Below are 21,588 nucleotides of genomic sequence, written 5' to 3'. Positions count from 1 at the left end.
AGAGATTGCAGAGGACCTCTATGCTAGCAGTGGACATAAGACCAGATACTGTTTGGCAACATCATTGCCTATTCTCACTTCTGGGTCATAATTCAAGGGCAAGGAGGAACACTTTTGGTAAAGAGGTAATGAAAATTCCAAGGGAGAGATTGCTTCCAGCCCCAAGGGATCAGGGACTCTGAGGAATAGTATTGTGTCTGGTCCCAAGGGAACAGGGAACCTAAGAAGCAATGTTGATTTCAATCCCATGTGTTCAGGAACCCTTTCTGGGTAAGGACCAGAATGCAGACCAGGAGAGCAGTGATTACACTTCTCCCCAGATCACCCCATCTTGGAAGCTCTGTAATTCCAACCCTGAGAACTACCCCTGAAAATAATGGTGCAAAAAAAGTCTAAAGCTCAAGACAGCTCTCGCTGTCCCCCAATATTAACATGAAGTTCCAAATCAAGGGTGGGAAAATGAGTAAACACAACAACAAAAGAACCTGACCATAAAAATCTACAAGATAACAGGAAGGATCAAGACACAAACTCAATAAAAGACAATAATGTCAAAACAGTTACAAGCAAAGCCCTAAAGGAAAAAAAATGCAAATTGTACACAAACTAAACGAAGCTAAAAAAAAAAGAGTTTTAAAATCAAATAAGAGTGATGGGGGAAAATTAGCTAAAGAAATGACAGTAAAGGAAGAATAGTAAGAAAAGACAGAAGCTTCGTAAAAAAAAAGGTACAGAAATACTGAAAAAAAATAACACCTTAAAAACAGAATTGGCTAAATGGAAAAAGATATAAAAAAGTATGATAAAAATAATTCCTTAAAAATTAGAATTTTTAATTCTAATTAATGAGACATTAAGAAACAATAAAGCAAAGTCAAAAGATAGAAAAAATAGGAGAAAATGTAAAATATCTCATTGGAAAAACAACTGACTTGGAAAACAGATCAAGGAGAAATAATCATTAGATTATTGGTTTACCTGAAAGCCATTATCAAAGAAAGATTCTAGACATTATATTTCAAGAAAATATCACGGAAAATGCTCAGATATTCTAGAACAAGAAAGTAAAATAGAAATAGAAAAAAAATCTATCAATCATCACCTGAAAGAAATCCCAGTATGAAAACTCTCAGGAATATTATAGTCAAATTCCAGAAATCATAACTCAAAGAAAAAATACTTCAAACAGCAGGAAAAAAATTCAAATATCATTGAACTGAAGTCAGGATCACATAATATTTAACAGCTACCACATTAAAGCAATATATCACAAAGATCCACTATGACCAGATGGGGTTTGTAAGAGGAAGACAGGGCTAGTTCAGTATTAGGATAATTGTCAGTGTACTTGAAAACATCAATAACAAAAGCCATATGAATATTTCAATAGATGCAGAAAAAGCATTTGACAAAATACAACACCTATTCCTATTAAAAACATTATAAAGTATAAGAATCTTAAAATTTAAAAAGCAGTAACTATCTAAAACCAAAAGCAAGCATTATCTGTAATGGAGATAGACTTGAAGTCTTTCCAATAAGATCAGGGGTGAAGCAAGGGTGTCCATTAATGAGTGTCATCAGTATTATCCTATATTGTACTAGAAATGCTATGTTAGCAATAAAATAAGAAAAGTGAATTGAAGGAATAAAAACAAGCAATGAGGAAATAAAACTGTCACTATTTGCAGATGATATGATGATATACCTGGAGAACCTTAGAGTATCAACTAAAACACTAATAGAAATAATCAACAACTTTAGCAAAGTTGCAGTGTATAAAATAAACACATAAAAATCATCAACATTTCAATATACTACCAACAAAACTCAGGAGTTAGAGATAGAGAAATTCCATTTAAAATAACTGCACACAACATAAAATATTTGGAAGTCTACTCATCTTCCTGAGTTCAAATCTGGTCTCAGACACTTATTAGATGTGTGACCCTGGGCAAGTCACTTAATGTGGTTTGCCCCAGTTTCCTCATCTGTAAAATGAGCTGGAAAAGAAAAAGACAAACCATCCAATATCTCAGTCAAAAAAACTTCAAAGGGGGTCACAAAGAGTCAGAAACAACTGAAAATTGCTGAACAATAACAAAAATAAACATATTTATAAATCTTTATTATGATGATTTTATACAAATGAGACATTTAGGTTACTAGCAAAGGGACAATGAGGCTCCTTCTGGCAAAATCTAGCACAGAGAACCATGGATTTTGCTTCTGACAGATATAAATAATAATGGTAGGGATGTGGACTGCATGGGTGGAATATATTGACCTTCCCTTTACTAATTTGTTCTGACTCAGAGAGGATCTTAGAATTTCTAACCTAAATCAGTTAGCTATTTGGACCAAAGTACTGCAATCTCTTGCCCAAGGTATAAAAAGGCCTTCGTTGGTCTTGTTCTGTCATGTCACAGTCTTTGTGATCCCAAAATTTTAGGTTATCTGGGCAAAGATACTGGAGTGGTTTGCCATTTCCTTCTCCAGCTTATTTTACAAATGAGAAAACTGAGGCAAGTATGGTTAAGTGACTTGCCCAGGGTCATATAATTAATGTCTGAGGCTAGATTTAATCTAAGATCTCTCTCACTCTAGGCCTGGTGCTCCATCCACCGTGCCACCTAGCTCCACCCCAAAAGACTTTAGTCTGAGGAAATTGTTTCCGTGGGTATACCTAGCTTGGGTGGATCCTGAAGATCGCTCCAAGATCATACTACTCAGATACTGGGGGTAGTGACCAATACCCAGCAGGTACACACCCACCAGCAACCATAAATATTGTAAAGCAGCAAATACTAGAAATCGCTGCAAAATCTTCAAAATAACAAGCACAAAGGAGATGTCACATACAGAGAGGAACAGATCTAATGAGGTCAGCACAATGATATCACCAGAAGTTACTGGTGGTCCTGAAGTATCAGGAAACAAAGCCTGTCCTTCCATACATATTCCTTATGAGTGTGTGCCATCAAGTGTGTGCCTCTGAACATGTGTTCCTTATGAATACCCTTCATGCATCATTTCTGATGTATACCATCCTTCCAAATTATGGCATGTGCAATTGCCAGAGAATGTACCTTAAGTTTAGAGAGAAGGAAGGTGTTCTATCACTATGCTATTTTATTCAATGCATTTGCTTTGATTGCTTTGCCTTTAATTGTTTTGAGCTAATTGTATTCTGTGGCTGACTGGGGAAAAAAGAAACACATTGATGGGTCCTCATGGTTTTGAGTGGATGTAGAAAAATAATTTTCTCCCACACTTGAAAACTCTACTTTTGAACTGACCTACTGTTTTTATACATGAGGTCAAGAGAGTGTATGATTCCAGCAATCACAAGATTTTTCCTGAGTGGTATCACTTTGCACTTATCCAAATGCCAAAGCTGTGTAATCCTTGCAAATTTACTAAGGATGTATTCACATATCCTGGTAGATTTGTGGTAATATACCTTAACCTCTACTTTAAGATGACATTCTAGGCACATTTGTTGATTGATTGATTGATTCTGAGACTGCAGAGGAAGGGGGAAGATCATATTTGCACCCCTCACCCTTAATACTTTATGATTAAGTTCCAGATTTTCTGTCATTACATTAATTGAAGTGCGAGGGGGATTGAACCCTATCCCATCATCCTTGATATTTTTCTGATTTTTCAGTACATTCCCTTCTTTTAGACATTGAAAATCAATGTTCCAATGCTTTCAAAATTGTGTGATTACCAATGTGGCATGTGTACTTGGTCCATTCTACCTATTCTTCCTGTAGTCTTCTCCTTTAGTATTATTCCCAACTATACATATAGAATATCGGGGACTTAAGTATTACATTTTGAGTATAGTAGTTAAACAGTAATTAATGATGAAAATTGTTAAAGAAATGCTAAAAGACCTATTCCATTTTTGTTTGGTCTTTCTTCCACTTTAAGCTGTAAATAAACTTGGATATTCTAAGTCTCATCTCTTGCCAAGCTTCATACAATTTTTTCCTCTCCATCATTCTTTTCTCTTTTGTGCTATGTTACTGCCCTTTGTCTTTTGCCATCTGCCTACATCACATTTTGTAAATAAGTATCTTTTATAAACTACGGTCACTGCTGACTTTTATAGATCATTATTGAAATAGAGATAAACTACTTGCTGATTGAGATGGTTTCTGGATTCTTTTGGCCTCAGTGTTGTGATGATTGCTTAATGTTTTTAAATCTCCGTAGGAAATGTTGACAGTCTGTGTTATCAAATTTGGGTTTGTTAACATCAATAGCTTGTTTGCATCAAGTGGAAACTTGTGCAAATTTATTCATTACCTTTTCTCATCTTTATTCTTTTTTTCTATATGGACAAATGTTTGCTACTCTTCTGACTGCAAAGAGTTGGTTAATAAACAACTCTCATATTAATATACAGTCATTTCCTAACTCTCAAGATGCAATCAGTTTGAGTTTTTGTAGTCATGTTCACTGATTGCCAGGTTCAGATTCTTTTTACTTTCTTCTTTAAAAGATTATTCAAGATCTTTAACATAAGACTTCTGAGCAGTTATGTCTTTGGCCTTTTTTTTGTTTCTTAATGCTGAATTACATTTCCAAAATATGTCTGGCCCTCGCCTTGTTGTTCCTTTATACTGAAGTCAATTAGTGTCAATGACTTGGTACAAAGGACTTTATCAAGTTTCTCACAGAATTTCCCTGTAGTTATGTTCTAGAACAAATATTGTCACATAAGCTACAATTATCTTCAAACTTCTTTTTATGCTTACTGTGAAGACCCTAGGGCAAAACTACTGGGGATCCTATGAAACAGTTTTGTTGCCTTTGGGCATAGAATAAAACCAAACCTACTAAATCTTTTATTTTGTGTTTCAAGGAGAATATACAATTTTTTCCTGTTTTCTTGATGATTATTTATGTTTTAGTGATTTTTTTTGTCCTTGGAATTTGAGGTCATCCTGCAAATCTTGTAGTATAAAAGAACCCAAAACCTTAAATATGTAAATTATCTTTAATTTAAGTATGTTAAGAGGGGGAAATTGAACAGTTCTAAATATCCTCAACCATTTAGTCAGTATTTAAAAAAAAGAAAAAAAAGATTCACATGATCATGTAAGCCCTTAAAATTATTCAGGATAATATTGTAGGGAAATCCATCAATCAATTTATTTGAGGGGGAAAAAAGAAATGAAAATGAAGCTCAGTGAAAAGTAGACATTCTGAAGAATTACATGAAACCCATATGTCTGTCTTTCTTTCTGCTCCATTAGACAGGTTGTGCCAGCAAAGTTATTTGACTTTGAGAGAAAACAATTGCTTTTGAGCAGTTTCATCGTTTACTTAGAAATCACATGTCAGGAGTTCAGTTGAAAAATAAGGAAGTTCATTGTTTAGCTAGCATTACTTGAAAGCAGAACTAGGGTCAACTGATTGCTTACATAAATCTCCAAGCTATGAACTATTTTAAAACGGAAGCAGATACACCAGTCTGGCCTAAAGCAGGTGGAGCTTTCAGGGCAAAGGTTTGCAGCTGAATATAGGCAGCTAACCTCCACCAAATGAATTTGTTGTAAAATTTTTATTTTAAATTATGATTTATGGTGCTTTCCCTGAGTAATAAAATTGTTTAAGTTCTACCCTCACATCACCATTCTGACTTCAAAATCAACAATTAAAGAATCATTTCTTTGTCCCTAGTCACATATAGATATGGCTAGAAAAAATTATCATTCATTTTTGTTCAGCCTAGAGGCCGTGGGCTACCCAAATCTTCTTACCTTTCGAAGGTCTTTGGTGGCTGGCCAGATAAATGTATCGAGAGAAGAAACTTTCCAGAGTCAAACAAGGTGGTAGACTTTATTCAGGGTCTTAGTTACATGTTCATATGCAGGGCAAGTTCTTCCCCAGGGGAGAGGAACCCTCCTCCTCCCAAGGCGCAAGGACCATACAGCAAGAGGATGGGAGTGGAAGAGGGGAGGGACCCCTGGAGGGGACCCCACAGCAAGAAGAAGAAGCCCTCAGGTTTTCCTGTCCCTACTTAAGCTCTCCCAGCTGCATAGTTTACACGTGAATACCGTGCGTGCTCTCAGACTCTAGCTAATTAACAACAGGTGTGCTCAGACCACGGACCAATCTCAAGGGTGGGATGCTCTCCCCAGCAAGTTTCCACTGAGAAGAGGTGGAAAGCTCATGTTTCACGCTTCAATTCCCAGCTGTTCCCTGGTGGGCCTCGTGAGAGCTCTGAGGTTTAGAAGCCCTCACTTTTACCTGCCCGAAACTGTTCACGTGAAAACTGAGCTTATACCCCAACACATTTTCATATAATTTTGAGCTGAATTTACTGGATCTTTATACACCACTGAATCTTTTTTTGTAAATTAATTTGTTTTCAGTTTTCAACAGACACTTCCATAAGTCTTAAACTTTCTCCCCTTGCCTTTCCCCTCCCTCCCAGAGACAGTATGCACTCTTATATGGGTTCTACACATACATTCTTATTAAACACATTTTCACATCACTCAGGTTACATAGAAGAATTAAAAACAATGGGAGAAACCATGAGAAAAACCAAAACAAAGCAAAACATAACACAAGAGAAAATAGTCTGATTCATTCTGCATTCCAATTTCACTGTTAACTCTCTGGATATGTATCACATTTTGCCTCAAGAGTCCTTTGAGAAGGTGTTAGGTCTTTGCATGGCTGTGAAAGCTAAGTCTATCAGAAACAGTCCTCACACACTGTGGCTGTTACTGTGTACAAAGTTCTCCAGATTCTGATCTGTTCACTCAGCATCAGTTAATATAAGTCTTTTCAGGCCTCTCTGAAGTCCTCCTGTTCATCATTTCTTATGGCACAACAGTGTTTCATTACATTCATATACCACAACTTGTTCAGCCATTCTCCAATTGGTGGGCATCCCCTCAATTATCATTTCTTGGCCACTACAGAAAAAGATGCTATAAATATTTTTGTATATGTGAGACCTTCTCCCATTTTTATGATCTCTTGGGGATACAGTCCTAGAAGAGATATTGCTGTGTCAAAGGGTATGCACATATTTGTAGCCCTTTGCTGATTGAGATGGTTTCTGGATTCCAAATTCCTCTCCAAATTGCTCTCCAGAATGGTTGGATCAGCTCACAGATCCACCAACAACAAATCAGTGTTCCAATTCTCCCACATATTCTCCAACATTTATCATCTTCCTGTTTTGTCATATTAACCAATCAAATTGATATGATGTGGTACCTCAGAGTTGTTTTGATTTGCATGTCCCTAATCAATAGGGATTTAGACATTTTTTCATATGACTATAGATAACTTTAATTTCTTCCTCTGCAAACTGCCTATTAATATCTTTTGACCATTTATCAATTGAGGAATGACCTGTGTTCTTATAAATTTGACACAGTTCTCTATATATTTTAAACATGAAATGTTTATCACAGACACTAGTTGCAAAAATCCTTTCCAGTTTTCTGCTTCCCTTCTATTCTTGGTTGCATGGGGTTTGTGCAAAAACTTTTCAATTTAATATAATCAAAATTATCCATTTTGCATTTCATAGTGTTCTCCATTTCTTGTTCAGTCATAAATTTTTCGATTCTCCATAAATCTACCAACACACTACTCCTTGCTCCTCTAATTTGATTATATTATCAGCCTTTGTACATAGATCATGTATCCATTTGGACTTCATTCTTGTGTATGATGTCAGGCATTGGTCTATGCCCAGTTTCTGCCACACTGTTTTCCAGCTTTTCAAGCAGTTTTTTGTTAAAAAGTGAGCCCTTATCCCAGAATCTGGGATCCTTGGGTTTATCAAACAGTAGACTGCCATATTCATTGACAACTATGTCTTGATTGGCATGGCACTGGATAAGTAAATTAATTTATGTAGAATTGTCATTTTTATTATATTAGCTCAGCCTACCCACAAGTAACTGATGCTTTTCCAGTTGCTTAGATCTGACTTCATTTGTGTGAAAAGTGTTTTGTAATTGTGTTCATATAGTCTCTGGGTTTGTTTTGGCAGATAGACTGCCAGATATTTTACAGTGTCTACCATAGCTTTAAATTGGATTTCTCTTTCTTATTGTTGGACTTTGTTGGTAGTATAGAGAAATGCAGAAGATTTGTGTGGGTTTATTTTGTAACCTGCAACTTTGCAAGTTATTTATTATTTCAAGTAGTTTTTTACTTGATGCTCTAGGAGTCTCCAAGTATATCATCATATCATCTGCAAAGAGTGATAACTTAGTTTCTTCTTTGCTTATTCTAATTCTTTCAATTTCTTTTTTTCTCTTATTGCTAAAGCTAGCATTTCTAATACCATATTAAATAACAGTCCTGATAATGGACATCCTTGTTTCATGCCTGATCTTATTGGAAATGCATCTAGCTTATCTGTATTGCATATAATGCTTGCTGATAGTTTTAGGTAGATACTACTTATTATTTTAAGTAAGACTCCATTTATTCTTATGCTCTCCAGTGTTTCCAGTTGGAATGCAGAATGAATCAGACTATTTTCTCTTGTGTTGTGTTTTATTTTGGTTTGGTTTCTCTTACAGATTCTCCCATTCTTTTCAATTCTTCTGTGCAACATGACTAATGTGAAAATGTGTTTAATAAGAACGTATGCATAGAATCCATATAAGATTACATACCTTCTATGGGAGGGAGGAGGAGGGGAAGGGGAGAAAGTTTAACAACAGTAGGTGTTGTATTTTGCTGTATTCTATTGAGATAATCATATGGTTTCTATTAGTTTTGTTGTATAAATATGATCAATAATGATGGTAGTTTTCCTAATATTGAATCAATCATGAATTGCTGGTATAAATCCTACCTAATCATAATGTATTATTCTCATGATAAGTTGCTATATTCTTTTTGCTACTATCTTACTTAAAAATTTTTCATTTATATTCATTAGACAAATTGGTCTATAATTTTCTTTCTCCATTTTGGCTCTTACTGGTTTAGGTATCAGCACCATATTTGTATAATAAAAATAATTTGGTAGGACTGTTTCTTCACCAATTTTCTCAAATAGTCTATGTAGTATTAGAATTAACTGTTCTTTAAATGTTTGATAGAATTCACTTGTAAATCCATCTGACCCTACAGGTTTTCCCCTAGGAGTTCATTGATGGTTTGTTCAATTTCTTTTTCTGAAATGGGGTTATTTAAACATTTAACTTCCTCTTCTGTTAATCTAGGCAATTTATATTTTTTAAAATATAAATTTGACAGTCACTTAGACTGTCAAATTCATGGGCCTACAGTTGGGCAGAGTAATTTCTAATTATTGTTTTAATTTCCTCCTTGTTGAAAGTGAGTTCACCGTTTACAGTTTTGATATTGGTAATTTGGTTTTCTTCTTTTTTTTTAAATCAAATTGATCAAAGGTTTATCAATTTTATTGTATTTCCATAAAACCAACTCTTAGTTTTATTTATTAATTCAATAGTTTTCTTAATTTCAATTTTATTAGTCTTTCCTTTGGTTTTCAGTATTTCTAATTTGGTATTTACTTGGAGATTTTCAATTTGTTCTTTTTCTAGCTTTTAGAGCTTCATGTACAATTCATTGATCTCCTCTTTCTCTATTTTGTTCATGGAGGCATTCAAAGACATAAATCTTCCCCTAAGATATGCTTTTGTATCATCCCATAAGTTTTGTTAGGTTGTCTCATTATTGTTATTCTCTTCAATGAAATTATTGATTGTTTCATTGATTTGTTGTGTAACCCACTCCTTCTTTAGGATTAGATTATTTAGTTTCCAATTAATTTTTGGTTTATCTTTCCATGGTCTTTTATTACATATAACTTTTATTGCATTGTGATCTGAGAAGGATGCATTGGTTATCTCTGCCTTTCTGAACTGGATTGTGAAGTTTTTATGCCCTAGTACATGGTCAATTTTTGTATATGTGCCATGTACCACTGAGAAAAAGGTATATTCCTTTCTATCCCCATTCAGTTTTCTCCAGAGATTTATCATATTTACCTTATCCAGAGTTCTATTCACCTCCTTAACTTCTTTCTTGTTTACTTTGAGGTTAAATTTATCAAGTTCAGAGAGAGGGAGGTTGAGGTACCCTACTATTATAGTTTTGCTCTATTTCTTCCTGTAACTCTCTTAACTTCTCCTCTAAGAATTTGAATGCTATACCACTTGGTGCATTTATGTTTAGTAATGATAATACTTTATTGTCTATGTTGTCTTTTAGCAGGATATAGTTTCCTTCCTTATCTCTTTTGACTAGATCTATTTCTGCTTTTGCTTTGTCTGATATTAGGAATGCTAACCCTCCTTTTTAAAAATCAGTTGAAGCATAATATATTTGTGCCAACCTTTGTGTGTATACCCCTGTTTCAAATGTGTTTCTTGTAAACAACGTAATGGTGGATTATGGTTTTTAATTCATTCTGCTATCTGTCTCTGTTTTGTGAGAGAGTTCATCCCATTCACATTCACAGTTATAATTACTATCTGTGTCTTTCTCTCCATACTATTTCCTCCCATTTATGCTTTTAGTTCTCTCTTCTCCTTTCCCCTCTACAATAGAGTTTTAATTTTTGACCATCATCTCCCTCAGTATTCCCTCCCTTCTTTCAATCCTCTCCCTTTTACTGTCCTTTTCTCTTATTACTTCTTCATTCCCTTTTTGCCTCCCCTCTCTTTTCTTTCCTCTTTCCTCTCCTACTATCTATAGAGTTGGTTAGATTTCTCTACTTAACTGAAATTGCTGTTCCCTCCTTGAACCAAATCAGTTGAGAGTAAATCTCAAACAGAGTTCATCTCCCTCCCCTATTCCCCTCTGCCATAATATGTTTTGGACCTTTTCCTGTGATGTAATTTACCTTTTTCTGCCCCCTTCTTTTCACATCTCCCATTACAATACCTTCTCACCCTTAAATCACATTTTTATCATCACATCAGTTAGTTTATACCCACTCCCTCTATCTATGTGTATCCCTTTTAAATATCATAATAAATATAAAATCCTCAAGATTAAAAAGTTTCATCCTCCCTTATTGGAAAGTAAGCAGATTGCTTATAATAAGTAACAAGTTTTTTTCCCCTTGTTTACCTTTTTATGCCTTTCTTGAGACTTGTATTTGAGGATCAAATTTTCATTGAACTCTGGCCTTCTCATAAGGAATGTCTGGAAATAATTTATTTCATTGAATGTCCATCTCCTTGCCTGAAATATTATGCTCAGTTCTGCTGGGTAATTGATCCTTGGTTGTAGTACAAGCTCCTTTATGTTGTGGAATATCATATTCCAATCCCTCAGATCTTTTAATGTAGAAGCTGCAAGGTCTTGTGTGATCCTGTCTGTAGTTCTTCGATATTTGATTTTTTTCTTTCTGGCTCCTTGCAGTATTTTCTCCTTTTCTTGATAGTTATGGAATTTGGCTACAATATTCCTTGGTGTTTTCAGTTTGGGATCTCTTTCAGGAGGTGATGGGTGGATTATTTTGAAGACTATTTGCCCTCTGGATCTAGTACCTCAGGGTAGTTTTCCTTGTTGGTTTCTTGGAAGATATAGTCCAGACTCTATTTTTTTTTTTTTGTCATGGCTTTCCAGTAGACCAATAATTCTTAGATTTTCTTTTCTGGATCTATTTTCTAGGTCCGCTGTTTTTCCAATGAAATATTTTACATTTTCTTCTATTTTTTCATTCTTTGGATTCTGTTTGACTGATTCTTGATGTCTCAAAGAGCTGTTACCTTCTACTTGCCCAATTATATTTTTTAATATCTTGTTTTCTTCAGTTAGCTTTTACACCTCCTTTTCCATTTGTCTAATTGTTCCTTTTAAGGAATTACTTTCTCTATTTAGGTTTTGTACTTTTTCCACTTGTTCCATTGTTCCAATTGGGTTTTGTATCTCCTTATCCATTTGCCCAATTTTCCTTTTAAATTCTTCTGTGAATTCTTTTTTCATATTTTTAAAATCATTGCCCAATTTTTCTTCTATCTCTCTAATTTGGCTTTTAAAATCCTTCTTGAGCTCTTTCAAAATGCTCTTTGTGCTTGAGACCAGTTCATATTCCCTTCTGAGGTTTCAGTCTCAATGCTGACCTCTTCTGTATTTGTATTATGGTCTTTGTCCCCATAGTAAGATTCTATGGTCTTTTCTTTTCTGGTTTGCTTCTTGCTCATGATGATTGCCTTTTTCCTGGCTTTAAAGTGGATCTCTTCTTCTGGGGTATAAGGGACTCTGTCAATGGTTCTTGTGCTGAGAATTTGAGACTTTGTGTGTTGTGGTCTCTGGTTCTTTCAATTAGAAGTTAGAATGCTGCAGTTTACCTGGTGCTGAGCTGACTGCTGTGCCAAAGCTGAGACCAGGTGAAGTTTTTCTGAGTTTCTCCATAGTTTCCTTGAAGCTCACTGCATAAGGTATGGTGTAGGGGTGATCTGTGGAGCACAGATAGGCTCAGCACTTGGTGAACACCCTTCTGTGCTGATGTCTTCCCAATTCCCCTGGCTATGTTAAGGCACATCTGGGTCATACAGGCTCACCACCCCTGGGACTCTGAATCTTTTCCTGGTTCTTTGAGGTGTGGCTATCTGGAACAGATCCTGCACTGGTCCCCTTCACCAACAGCAAGAGGGTCTCTCCTTGATACTTTTCCTAGCCTCTCTAGTGGAGAGACTGTTTCACCCTTCAGGTGATCCCATTATTCCAGAATTTTTCTTGGGGAAATATTCTCTGGGTTTTTCAAGGTCAACAAGGGGAGAATATGGGCACTTACAGATCCCTCTGCTATCTTGGCTCCAGAATTTCAAGTAGAGGACTTATAAACATTTAATCTGAGAGCTTATAGTCTCAGGAGCCGTGGCTATTGTTACCAGGGGTCCTGTGCTTCTCTCTCATTCAGTTCCGCTGGACTCCTGTCCTGTGCTGCTATGTTTGAAAATCTACACTGCTGCTTCTGATTCAATCCACCCCTGTGATTCCTGCTTGGCTTTGTTAGGGTGGGGTCTGCACTGATACAGCCTGTGCGTTCTGTTCTCTCCCAGCCCTGTGTAACAGAGCCTTCACATTGACCTTTTGGGCTGTCCTGGGCTAGACAAAAGTCTTAAAAAATTCTTTCATCTGCTTCAGTTTATCTTGAACTGAAACATACTTAATACTATTCTAAATAGAACTATCCTATGTTGTTGTATCCATCCTCCATACATATTGATTCTATCTTCTGCATATGTATTTTGAAAACCAAAGTTGGTCAGGGTAACTGGGTGGCACAGTAGATAGAGCCCTCGGCCTACAGTCAAGAATACCTGAGTGCATATTCTAACTCAAATAATTGGGCAAGTCACTCAACCTCTGTTTGCCTCAGTTTCTTCAACTGTATTAAGAGCACCTACCATCCAGTGTTGTTGTGAGGATCAAATGTGATAATACTTATAAAGTACTTACAACAGTGCCTGGCACATAGTACATGCCATACAAATACTAGTGATGATGATGATGATGATGATCATGATCATGATCATGATGATCATGATGATGATGATGATGAACTCCCTGAGCACTGGTCTCCTTAGATAGTTCACATTTTATCTTCCTCATTGAAATCTTTTCTTTTACTGTCTTCAGGAGTATATTTTTTAGCTCTTCCCATGACCCATAGAATTGTAAGTTATGAAATACTACCCATCCTTTTTTAGAATCTTGAAATCTGCTCTTCCAAAACCTAAGACATATGATATTGAGCCCAATTTGCCACTCCTCTATCGCAAATTCTAAGATGGAATGTGCATTTCACTTCAGAGTTCCCAGTGTTTAAGGTTCATTTCCTTCTTAGTAACCAACTCTTCTATGTTGGTGAAAAACATGAAGAATACAATTTCCCTGATCTTCACCCACATGCTTACCTCTATGTTTACCTGCTCTAATTCCTGAGTTTTTTGTGTTAATCATGTCTTCTTAATTAACAATGCTAACCTGTTATTTTATCTATTCTTTTTTTCATAATATTTAACATTCCTTAATTATATTCCATTAAAGGGTACCATCTTATGTCTCAGTGATACCTATGAGGTCGAATTTGCCTCTTTGCATTAAGATCTCTTGTTCATTTTTCTTTCTATCAATACTTTGAGCATTTGTGTACAGACTAATACGGGGTCCTTTCTTGGATTATATCTCTTGCAAAGGTTTGGGTATCTCTGCTATTATTCTTCCTATATTGTAATTTCTCTCTGTAGCAAGAGTCCTTATTCTGGGGTCCATGAACTCCAAAAATATCATGAATATATTTAAGGGAGTCTATTAACTTGGAGGGGGGATATTACATCTTTCTTTGTAATTCTATTACTTTTGTAATCTTATGTACATTGCCTTAGGCATTTAAAAATGGCATTTTTAGAAGATTTCACTAGATTACCAAATAGATATATGAGACAAAAAAATTATGAACTCTTGCTCTATGTTACATATAATGGTAAATACTCTGATACACTTCACTCTTTCTTTCTAGTTTAAACTTTGTTTGTTTTTAATTAGATTTCCAAAACTCCAGGAAAATTTTTATTAGTCCTTGTTTGATGTACTCTATCCCTGGCAATAGCCTATAATTCCTAAATTTTTATTCATGATCCAGAAATCAAATTCTTATTCTCAGACACCATCTTTATAACCACTTGTTACCTTCTCAAATCTGCTTTTCTCTTTCAGTGTCACTGGCTTCAATAAGCAAGAGTGATGAAAACAGCATCTATTCTCCTTATGGTAACCATGTTGACCATGGAATCACAAAGACCTATGCTCAGATCCCACTTATGATGATTGCTAACCATGTGACCATTTTAATTTCTCTAAACCTCAGTTTCTTTATCTGTAACCACACCAAATTGAATTCCTTTCTACACTGAGACTGATTTGTGATGATAAAAACAGAATTGATCATGAAAGTAAATTGCACTATAATAAGTTGATGGAAAAATCCCTGTAGGATGTGTAGAAGCAAGTATTCATAGCACTGGTATGTGTAAAACTATAAATGATATTGGCAAGTGATTAAATACTTTGGCAAAGCACAGACTTTAGAAATATGAAAAAGTTATTTATGAAAATTAAGCTGCCTACATCATAAATGATTCATTTCCCAAGAAGATGCTAGATGCCAGAACATAAGTTAATACTAAGCTCTAAATAATTCATTCAACATTATTAAGAGCCATCTATAAGCCCTAAGCCAATCTTAGATCCTATTAGCTTGAGATATATGTACTATCACAAGCAGTGTGGAATTTATTGAGAAGACAGATACATAAATACATAGATACATAGAAATTATGTACTTATATACACACATATATGTATATATAGGAATATATATGCATGCATGCAATAGAGACATTACTGTGCATCTTCTTACTTGCAAGTAACACTCCCAACCCTTCCAACATGTTTTTCCCCACCATCTTAGCATATAATCCATAGATTAATTAATATTTTGTCATACTCTTTTTGGAATATTCCATAATATTCCAGAATAACTATGAAGGTCATAAGGACAGAGAAATTGTTTTTATATTATTTGAAATATCAAAGTAAGGTAGACTGATTGAGTATGTATGTTGAATTCCTAAAACTAATTGGGAGGAATCGAAGGACAGAGCATTTGTTTACAATTCTTCTGAAACATGAAACTAAGATAGAGTGACTAGTTAAATATGTTGAACTCATAAAACCAATTAGCAAAGTGACAAGCAACATCCTCCATCACTCACCTTAGGCAAATTCAATGGTAATTTACAAGTAGGCAATTGATGCCCAAAGTCATTAAGTGTAAGTGGTTGGTTCAAGTTCTTGGCTATTTTTTCCTTGGGTACTTTGTAAACTGCAACTGTACCCTTGTAATGAGGGGAACTGTAGTTTCCAAATTCATCCACCTCCTTGAGCTGGAGTTCCAGGCTTGGCTTCCTTTGTAAGTGAAAAATAAGCTTGTAGTCTTTTCCATAATCTTTTCCATTACCTAAATTTCAGTAAAATGCATTGGTTATTACCACAATATAATACATAGATGATTTCAGTTAAGCCTTTGGAAGTCAAATAATCATTTAGTGCTTGAAGTAGAATACATTTTACATTTGATTCAGTTTCCAATGCCTCACTGATCTACAATGACTTGCTTTCACATAAAATCTGAATTTGTACAGAAATTGATACTCGCTAAGCAAAAGCAGTGGAAATAGAGTGGAGTACAAAGAGCACTGGACTCAGAATCAAGAGACTTGGCTTCTAGTCCTGGCTCTGTTTCTAACTAGCTGGGTGCATTTAGGCAAATTACAGCTCCTCTAGGCTTATTTACTTATCTGTAAAAGTAGGAACAGAATTCTTGCTGAGGTGATTTTGATTTTCCTGAAAACAATAGGACCTTCCAAGAGCTGGAAGAGGAAACTGAGTTGAGCAACACTCTTGAGTTTTCCCATAATACTCTCCAGTTCTAATGACTGACTATCCTAAATACAATCTGTGCCAAATGGGGAGCAATATTTCTTGGCCTCTACCATTACAGTGACTAGGTTCTGTTTTCTGGAGAGAAAGGAATGTCTTGTCCAGTGCCTCATAGGGTACACAATCCAAAGTATCTAGATACAGAAAGGGAAAGCATCTGGCCCATCCATCTCTCTTATCTGTAAAAGTATATGACCCTCCCCAACAAATAGAGAAATATTTATCTGTATTTTGAGTATTTTCGTTTCCTTGCCTCTAATAATGAGTGCAGACGCTCTCTAATTTATCAAAGATCCATTATCTGGATTGATTTAAATTGGATATTTATTTTAGAATTTCATGTACTTTTTAAATGCTAAAGGCCATTTTTATCCATGAAGGAAGAAGCATTATGGTAGAAAGAACATTGGATTTTCAGATCGAAGATCTAGGTTTGAATCCTGGCTCTCATATTAACTAGTTACAGAACCTTGGACAAATTACTTAATTTCTCAGATTTTCAGTTTGCTCAGTTTGTAAAATGTGGGAATTTGCTTACAAAATGTCTAAGGATACTTACACATGTAAGTCTGTAATCCTATCAGTAGGATAGTTTTGCGCTTTCTTGGATATAAAAGGAGTATTGAGTTAAAGTACATTTCTCCTTTCAGGCAATCTTCTCTGCAGATTCTGGTTGGAAGAACAAGCTGGTTCCTCACATGAAACACTTCATTTCCTATCTCCATATCCTTTGGTGGTTGTCACCCATGCCTAGAATTCTCTTCCTCCTCATTTCGGCCTCTTAGGTTCTCTAGCATCCTTCAAAATTTCACTCAAATACCACTCTCTGTGGAAGGCCTTCCCTCGTCCTCAAACCTGCTAGTGTCTTCCCCTATGAAATTACCTTCCATCTACACCACGCATATTATACAACCATAGTTATTTATACTGTTCTGTCTTTCATTTGAGTGTGAACTTTGAGCAAAGAAATTGCTTTTACCTTTCTCTACAGCCCCAGCTTGGCACATCGTTAAGTTTTTAATAAATATGAGTTGATTTGACTTGATTAACAGTGTGACTGCTGAGAGGTACAAGAATATTTACGTAGGCCTAGTCCTCTCAGAAGTATGCATGCAGAACTAGGAAGACAGAAATGATCATTGTCCAAAGTCTGCCAACCCCAGTCAATCATATTCCCAAGCTGTTGCTCCTTATTTCTCTATGCACCCTTTCTTTGCCTGCTGTTCCCCACAACCAGGTTCTGACACTATTTGAAACTAAAATACTCATTGATAGTATCAACAATGGTGCTATTTACTACAGCCAATATACAAAGCGTAACAAAGGAAATATTTCAGTCATCCACATGACCTGTTCGGGTGGGACAGTTCCGTTTTGTATCTGTCTGTGTCCTCCATGGGAATGGAGGGTGTATACCATGGTTTCTACTCTGGAAACCAAACAGGAAGGAATTTCTGCCCTTCCTTTCCCCTTTCCCCTTTTCTCCTTTCCCCTCTTTTTTCTATGATTTCCTTTGTCACTTGAACAGTGCTTCTTGGCTAGTTCAGACTACATTCATTTCACTAAAGGCCCCAAGGTTAAATCAAATGACTGATGCTGTGAAGGAGGGGTTTTGTGTATTCCTGTTATACATTTTAAGCACCAGAGGAAAGGCATCTCTTAGTTTTAAACATAATTGCTTCAAAGTTGCGCAGAGGTAACAATGCTTGTAATAGACTTGGTTAAGGGCTAAAGGGAAAGGTGTTCAGGAATACAGACCATGAAAATGGGGAGTTTTGTCATCTGGAGCTCTACATCACTTTGTAAATAGAATTTACAAAGGAACCTGGCCCAGCTGAACCTTCCCCTGCTGTGAAAGCTGCTAGATTTCTTTTCATTGAATGGGTGGAGATACAAGAATCTTAAGGAAAATGATCTAGTCATAACAAGGGCTAAAGCAAACAGTCAGTTCTCTTTTCCCCTTCTTCTCCCCACTCACATATCTGTCATGGCTTACTCTTGTGTTTGCTTTGTTATCTTTTATTTCATCTCAGTTTGATCTCTTGTACACTTTCTTAGTCTTTTATTTTCTCTTGGCTCCATCTCCCCAACTACCTGTTTAATCTAGTACACACACACACACACACACACACACACACACACACATACACGTGATTTTCAACCCTTTTCCCTTTCCTAAACTCAATACCAAATTGGGGGGACTAATATATGGTCATTTTACATTGCAAAGTCCCTTTCTTCCCTATATATCAAGGAACATATTCCTTAAATGTGTAGAGGAGAAAATTCTTTTTTCATGCTCGTATCTGAGATTCTTGAGGACCCCTACAGGAGAAACAGCTTAGACTAATGAAAAGAGCCCCATACTCCGAATCTGAAAACCTAGGTTTGATACTTTTGAACTGTGGGAAAGTGATTAAATTTCTCTAAATCTCAAATTCCACATTTGTAAAATAGGGGTGATAACATTTGAACTAGCTACCTCACAGGGTTATTCTGAGGGAAATGTTTTATAAACCTTACAACAGTCAATATATAAATGCATGTTCTAGCTGCATTCATTCTACTTCCAAGGTATACTCATGTATTCCCCATAAACAGCTAGCACTGTTCATTCTCTGTACATTCCACAAATGCTGTAGCAGGGTTATAATTACATCAGAAGATGACTTCAGATGTGTATGACTCCTTATTTTAAAAGTAAATGGAAATATAAAAATTAAGTACAGAATGGTTGTGCTTTCATTTGTGAAGGAATGGGAGAGAATACACATCTTTTCCTCCCTTTCATAACACAGAGAAGATTAAGGGAAGCATGGGATGTAGAGCTCGAAGCAATGTTAGAGATGATTGACATTAACCCTCATTATTTTTACAGATAATTAAATGGAAACCCAGAGAGTTAAAATGCTTTGTTTAAAATCATGCAGCTAGTAAATGGCAGAGTTGGAATTTTAACCTAGGACCTATGACTCCAAATTTCTAACACTTTCTAGCATACCACACTTCTCCAGGTTTCTTTCTATTGAACAACAACAATTCAGTCTCTGACTACAGGGTGGAGCATAGGACACAATACATAGATGAAAACAGGAAAAGGTTTGTACTTACTTGAAGCAAAAATGTTGCCATTAAACCTTAAAATAATCTGTTCTCCTTCTCTCATTTGGAAAAACTGGGATGGTTCTGGAGGCCCACTGAACCCTCTCTTATGCAGGCTCTGAAGCTCCTGACTCAAATCTTTAGAAGGCACTAATGAAACAACTGCTTTATGAGGGTTTTCTTTTTTCCGATATAGTACTACACAGGCCATGGTACTGAAGGTAGCTTCCTCTAGACATTTTGTGAAAAGGACTAGATGGGAATTGTCCATGGTAGAGGAAAGGCGAAGTACAAGCAATCTGTATGAAGAAGGTAAGAAGAAATACTTGGGCAAGAATGTAATTGCCATAGACATATAAATAAATACCATTATTAGTTACTCTTCCTTTAAAGTGAGTCAGGTGGGTGGCATGAATAGATGCAATAGACTTTGGCACAGTAAGAAAACGAGTTTGAATGTAAATGTACCAATGATGAGATGCTAAGCGTTCAACTTTCTTCTATAATGACATAGATAAGCAGAAAACAAATGATCCTAAAACAAATATATAATTCTCCATTGTTTCCTTTTCAACTCAGCACATATTTTCAGTGTAGCATATTTAAATCTGGACAAAGAAAGCACCATTTTTCAAAGTTAATTGTTTCTTGAAGCAAGCACTGTTATAGATTATAACTTAAGTAAATATGAGAAAGGGATTATCAGCATGACTCAAAAATAATTTTTCTTACTTATCTTTCTCAGGGTGAAAAGGAGTATCTTTATATTAAATATACATTTGGAAATACTTATCCATGGTAATTGTCTAGGTAGAATATAAATCACTGTGATACCTACCCCTAAAAGTCTTTCAAAGAAAATTTCTGTGGACTAAGGGACACTTTCCCCCCTTTTCTTCTTAATAGTTGCATAGAACTATATAGGTTCAAAAGTCCTTTCACATATATTATTTCATTTTATCCTCATAATAACTCTGAGAAGTAGAAAAAACTGATACTATTAACCTCATTTTACAGATGAGGAAACTGAGACCAAGAGGTCAAATGACTTTTCATGCCCAAACAGATACTAAGGGCTCCATTCAGGAGTGGAACCTTTGTTCTCAGACTTTCAAATATAATATTTTCCCACCATATCATGTTGCCTTTCTTTTTAGAAGTGTATGCTTCTGAGAGAAAAGGCACATGGAAGCTTAAATTGTTTACATTTGTTAAAATAAGAAACACTTCATATTTTATGTTATATTCTTCAAAGTAATTCTATGTCAATTATCACAGTTGTAAATCTTAAAGAGCCATATAAATGTGAATTATTAATCAACTGAAATCTATCATAACCACCAATACTACCAAATCTTATGGAAATTATATTCAATTATATTCAAAGAGTGAAATCATTTGTATTAGAACAAGAAAAGATAAGATGGCTCAAGAAGTGAGTGCTACCCCTTAATTACCACCAACCACTACGAAAAAGTCAGACCTGTAGGGCTGTTCCCTCATGGATACACACACACACACACACACACACACACACACACACATTGCCAAAATACCCAGGTGGATCAGTTAGTTCAATCAGTTTTGGTCTAAGCTTTTACCAGTCTTGTTGTTTAGTAGCCTTTGGGGACAACACTGACCAAGAATAGGTACAGCTTTTGCTCATATAGCACAAAGTGCAGTGACTCTGGAATTATTCAGCCCACATATCCTGGAGAAAATTTCCTAGAGTTTAGGCATTGCACAAGATATTGAGGCACCACAGAAAATTCCTATTAATACAAGTGCCCTCCCTCTGTGGATTGTTCTAATTTAGCCAATCAACAAAATCACGTGTCTTGTTTGCACATAGTTGTCTTCATGTTGTCTCCCTCATTAGACAGAGGACCAGGTTTTTCCCCTTTCTTTCTATTGCCAGTAATTAGCACAGGAGCTTAGTTGGTGCTTAATAAATGTTTGTTGACTACCTATAACATTGTTCCTAAAAGACTT

The 21,588-nt window shown here is 35.7% G+C and overlaps 1 protein-coding gene across 2 annotated transcripts in view; it reads right to left on the bottom strand.

The window, feature by feature from the left end:
* Nucleotides 1-21,588, bottom strand: part of DTHD1 (death domain containing 1) — a 67,844-nt gene that overhangs the window by 4,975 nt on the left and 41,281 nt on the right. For both annotated transcript variants that reach the window (XM_072620442.1, XM_072620441.1), the window contains 2 exons: nucleotides 19,606-19,895; nucleotides 15,768-16,012 (listed from right to left, as the gene is read on the bottom strand). In XM_072620442.1, coding sequence (XP_072476543.1) covers nucleotides 15,768-16,012; nucleotides 19,606-19,895 — 535 coding nt within the window. The remainder of the gene's footprint in view (nucleotides 1-15,767; nucleotides 16,013-19,605; nucleotides 19,896-21,588) is intronic.

The sequence above is a fragment of the Notamacropus eugenii genome, chromosome 6 (genome assembly GCF_028372415.1).
Source record: "Notamacropus eugenii isolate mMacEug1 chromosome 6, mMacEug1.pri_v2, whole genome shotgun sequence".
Lineage (NCBI taxonomy): Eukaryota > Metazoa > Chordata > Mammalia > Diprotodontia > Macropodidae > Notamacropus > Notamacropus eugenii.
The sequence above is the reverse complement of the archived record's forward strand: the minus strand, read 5'-3'. Positions and strand labels throughout refer to the sequence as shown.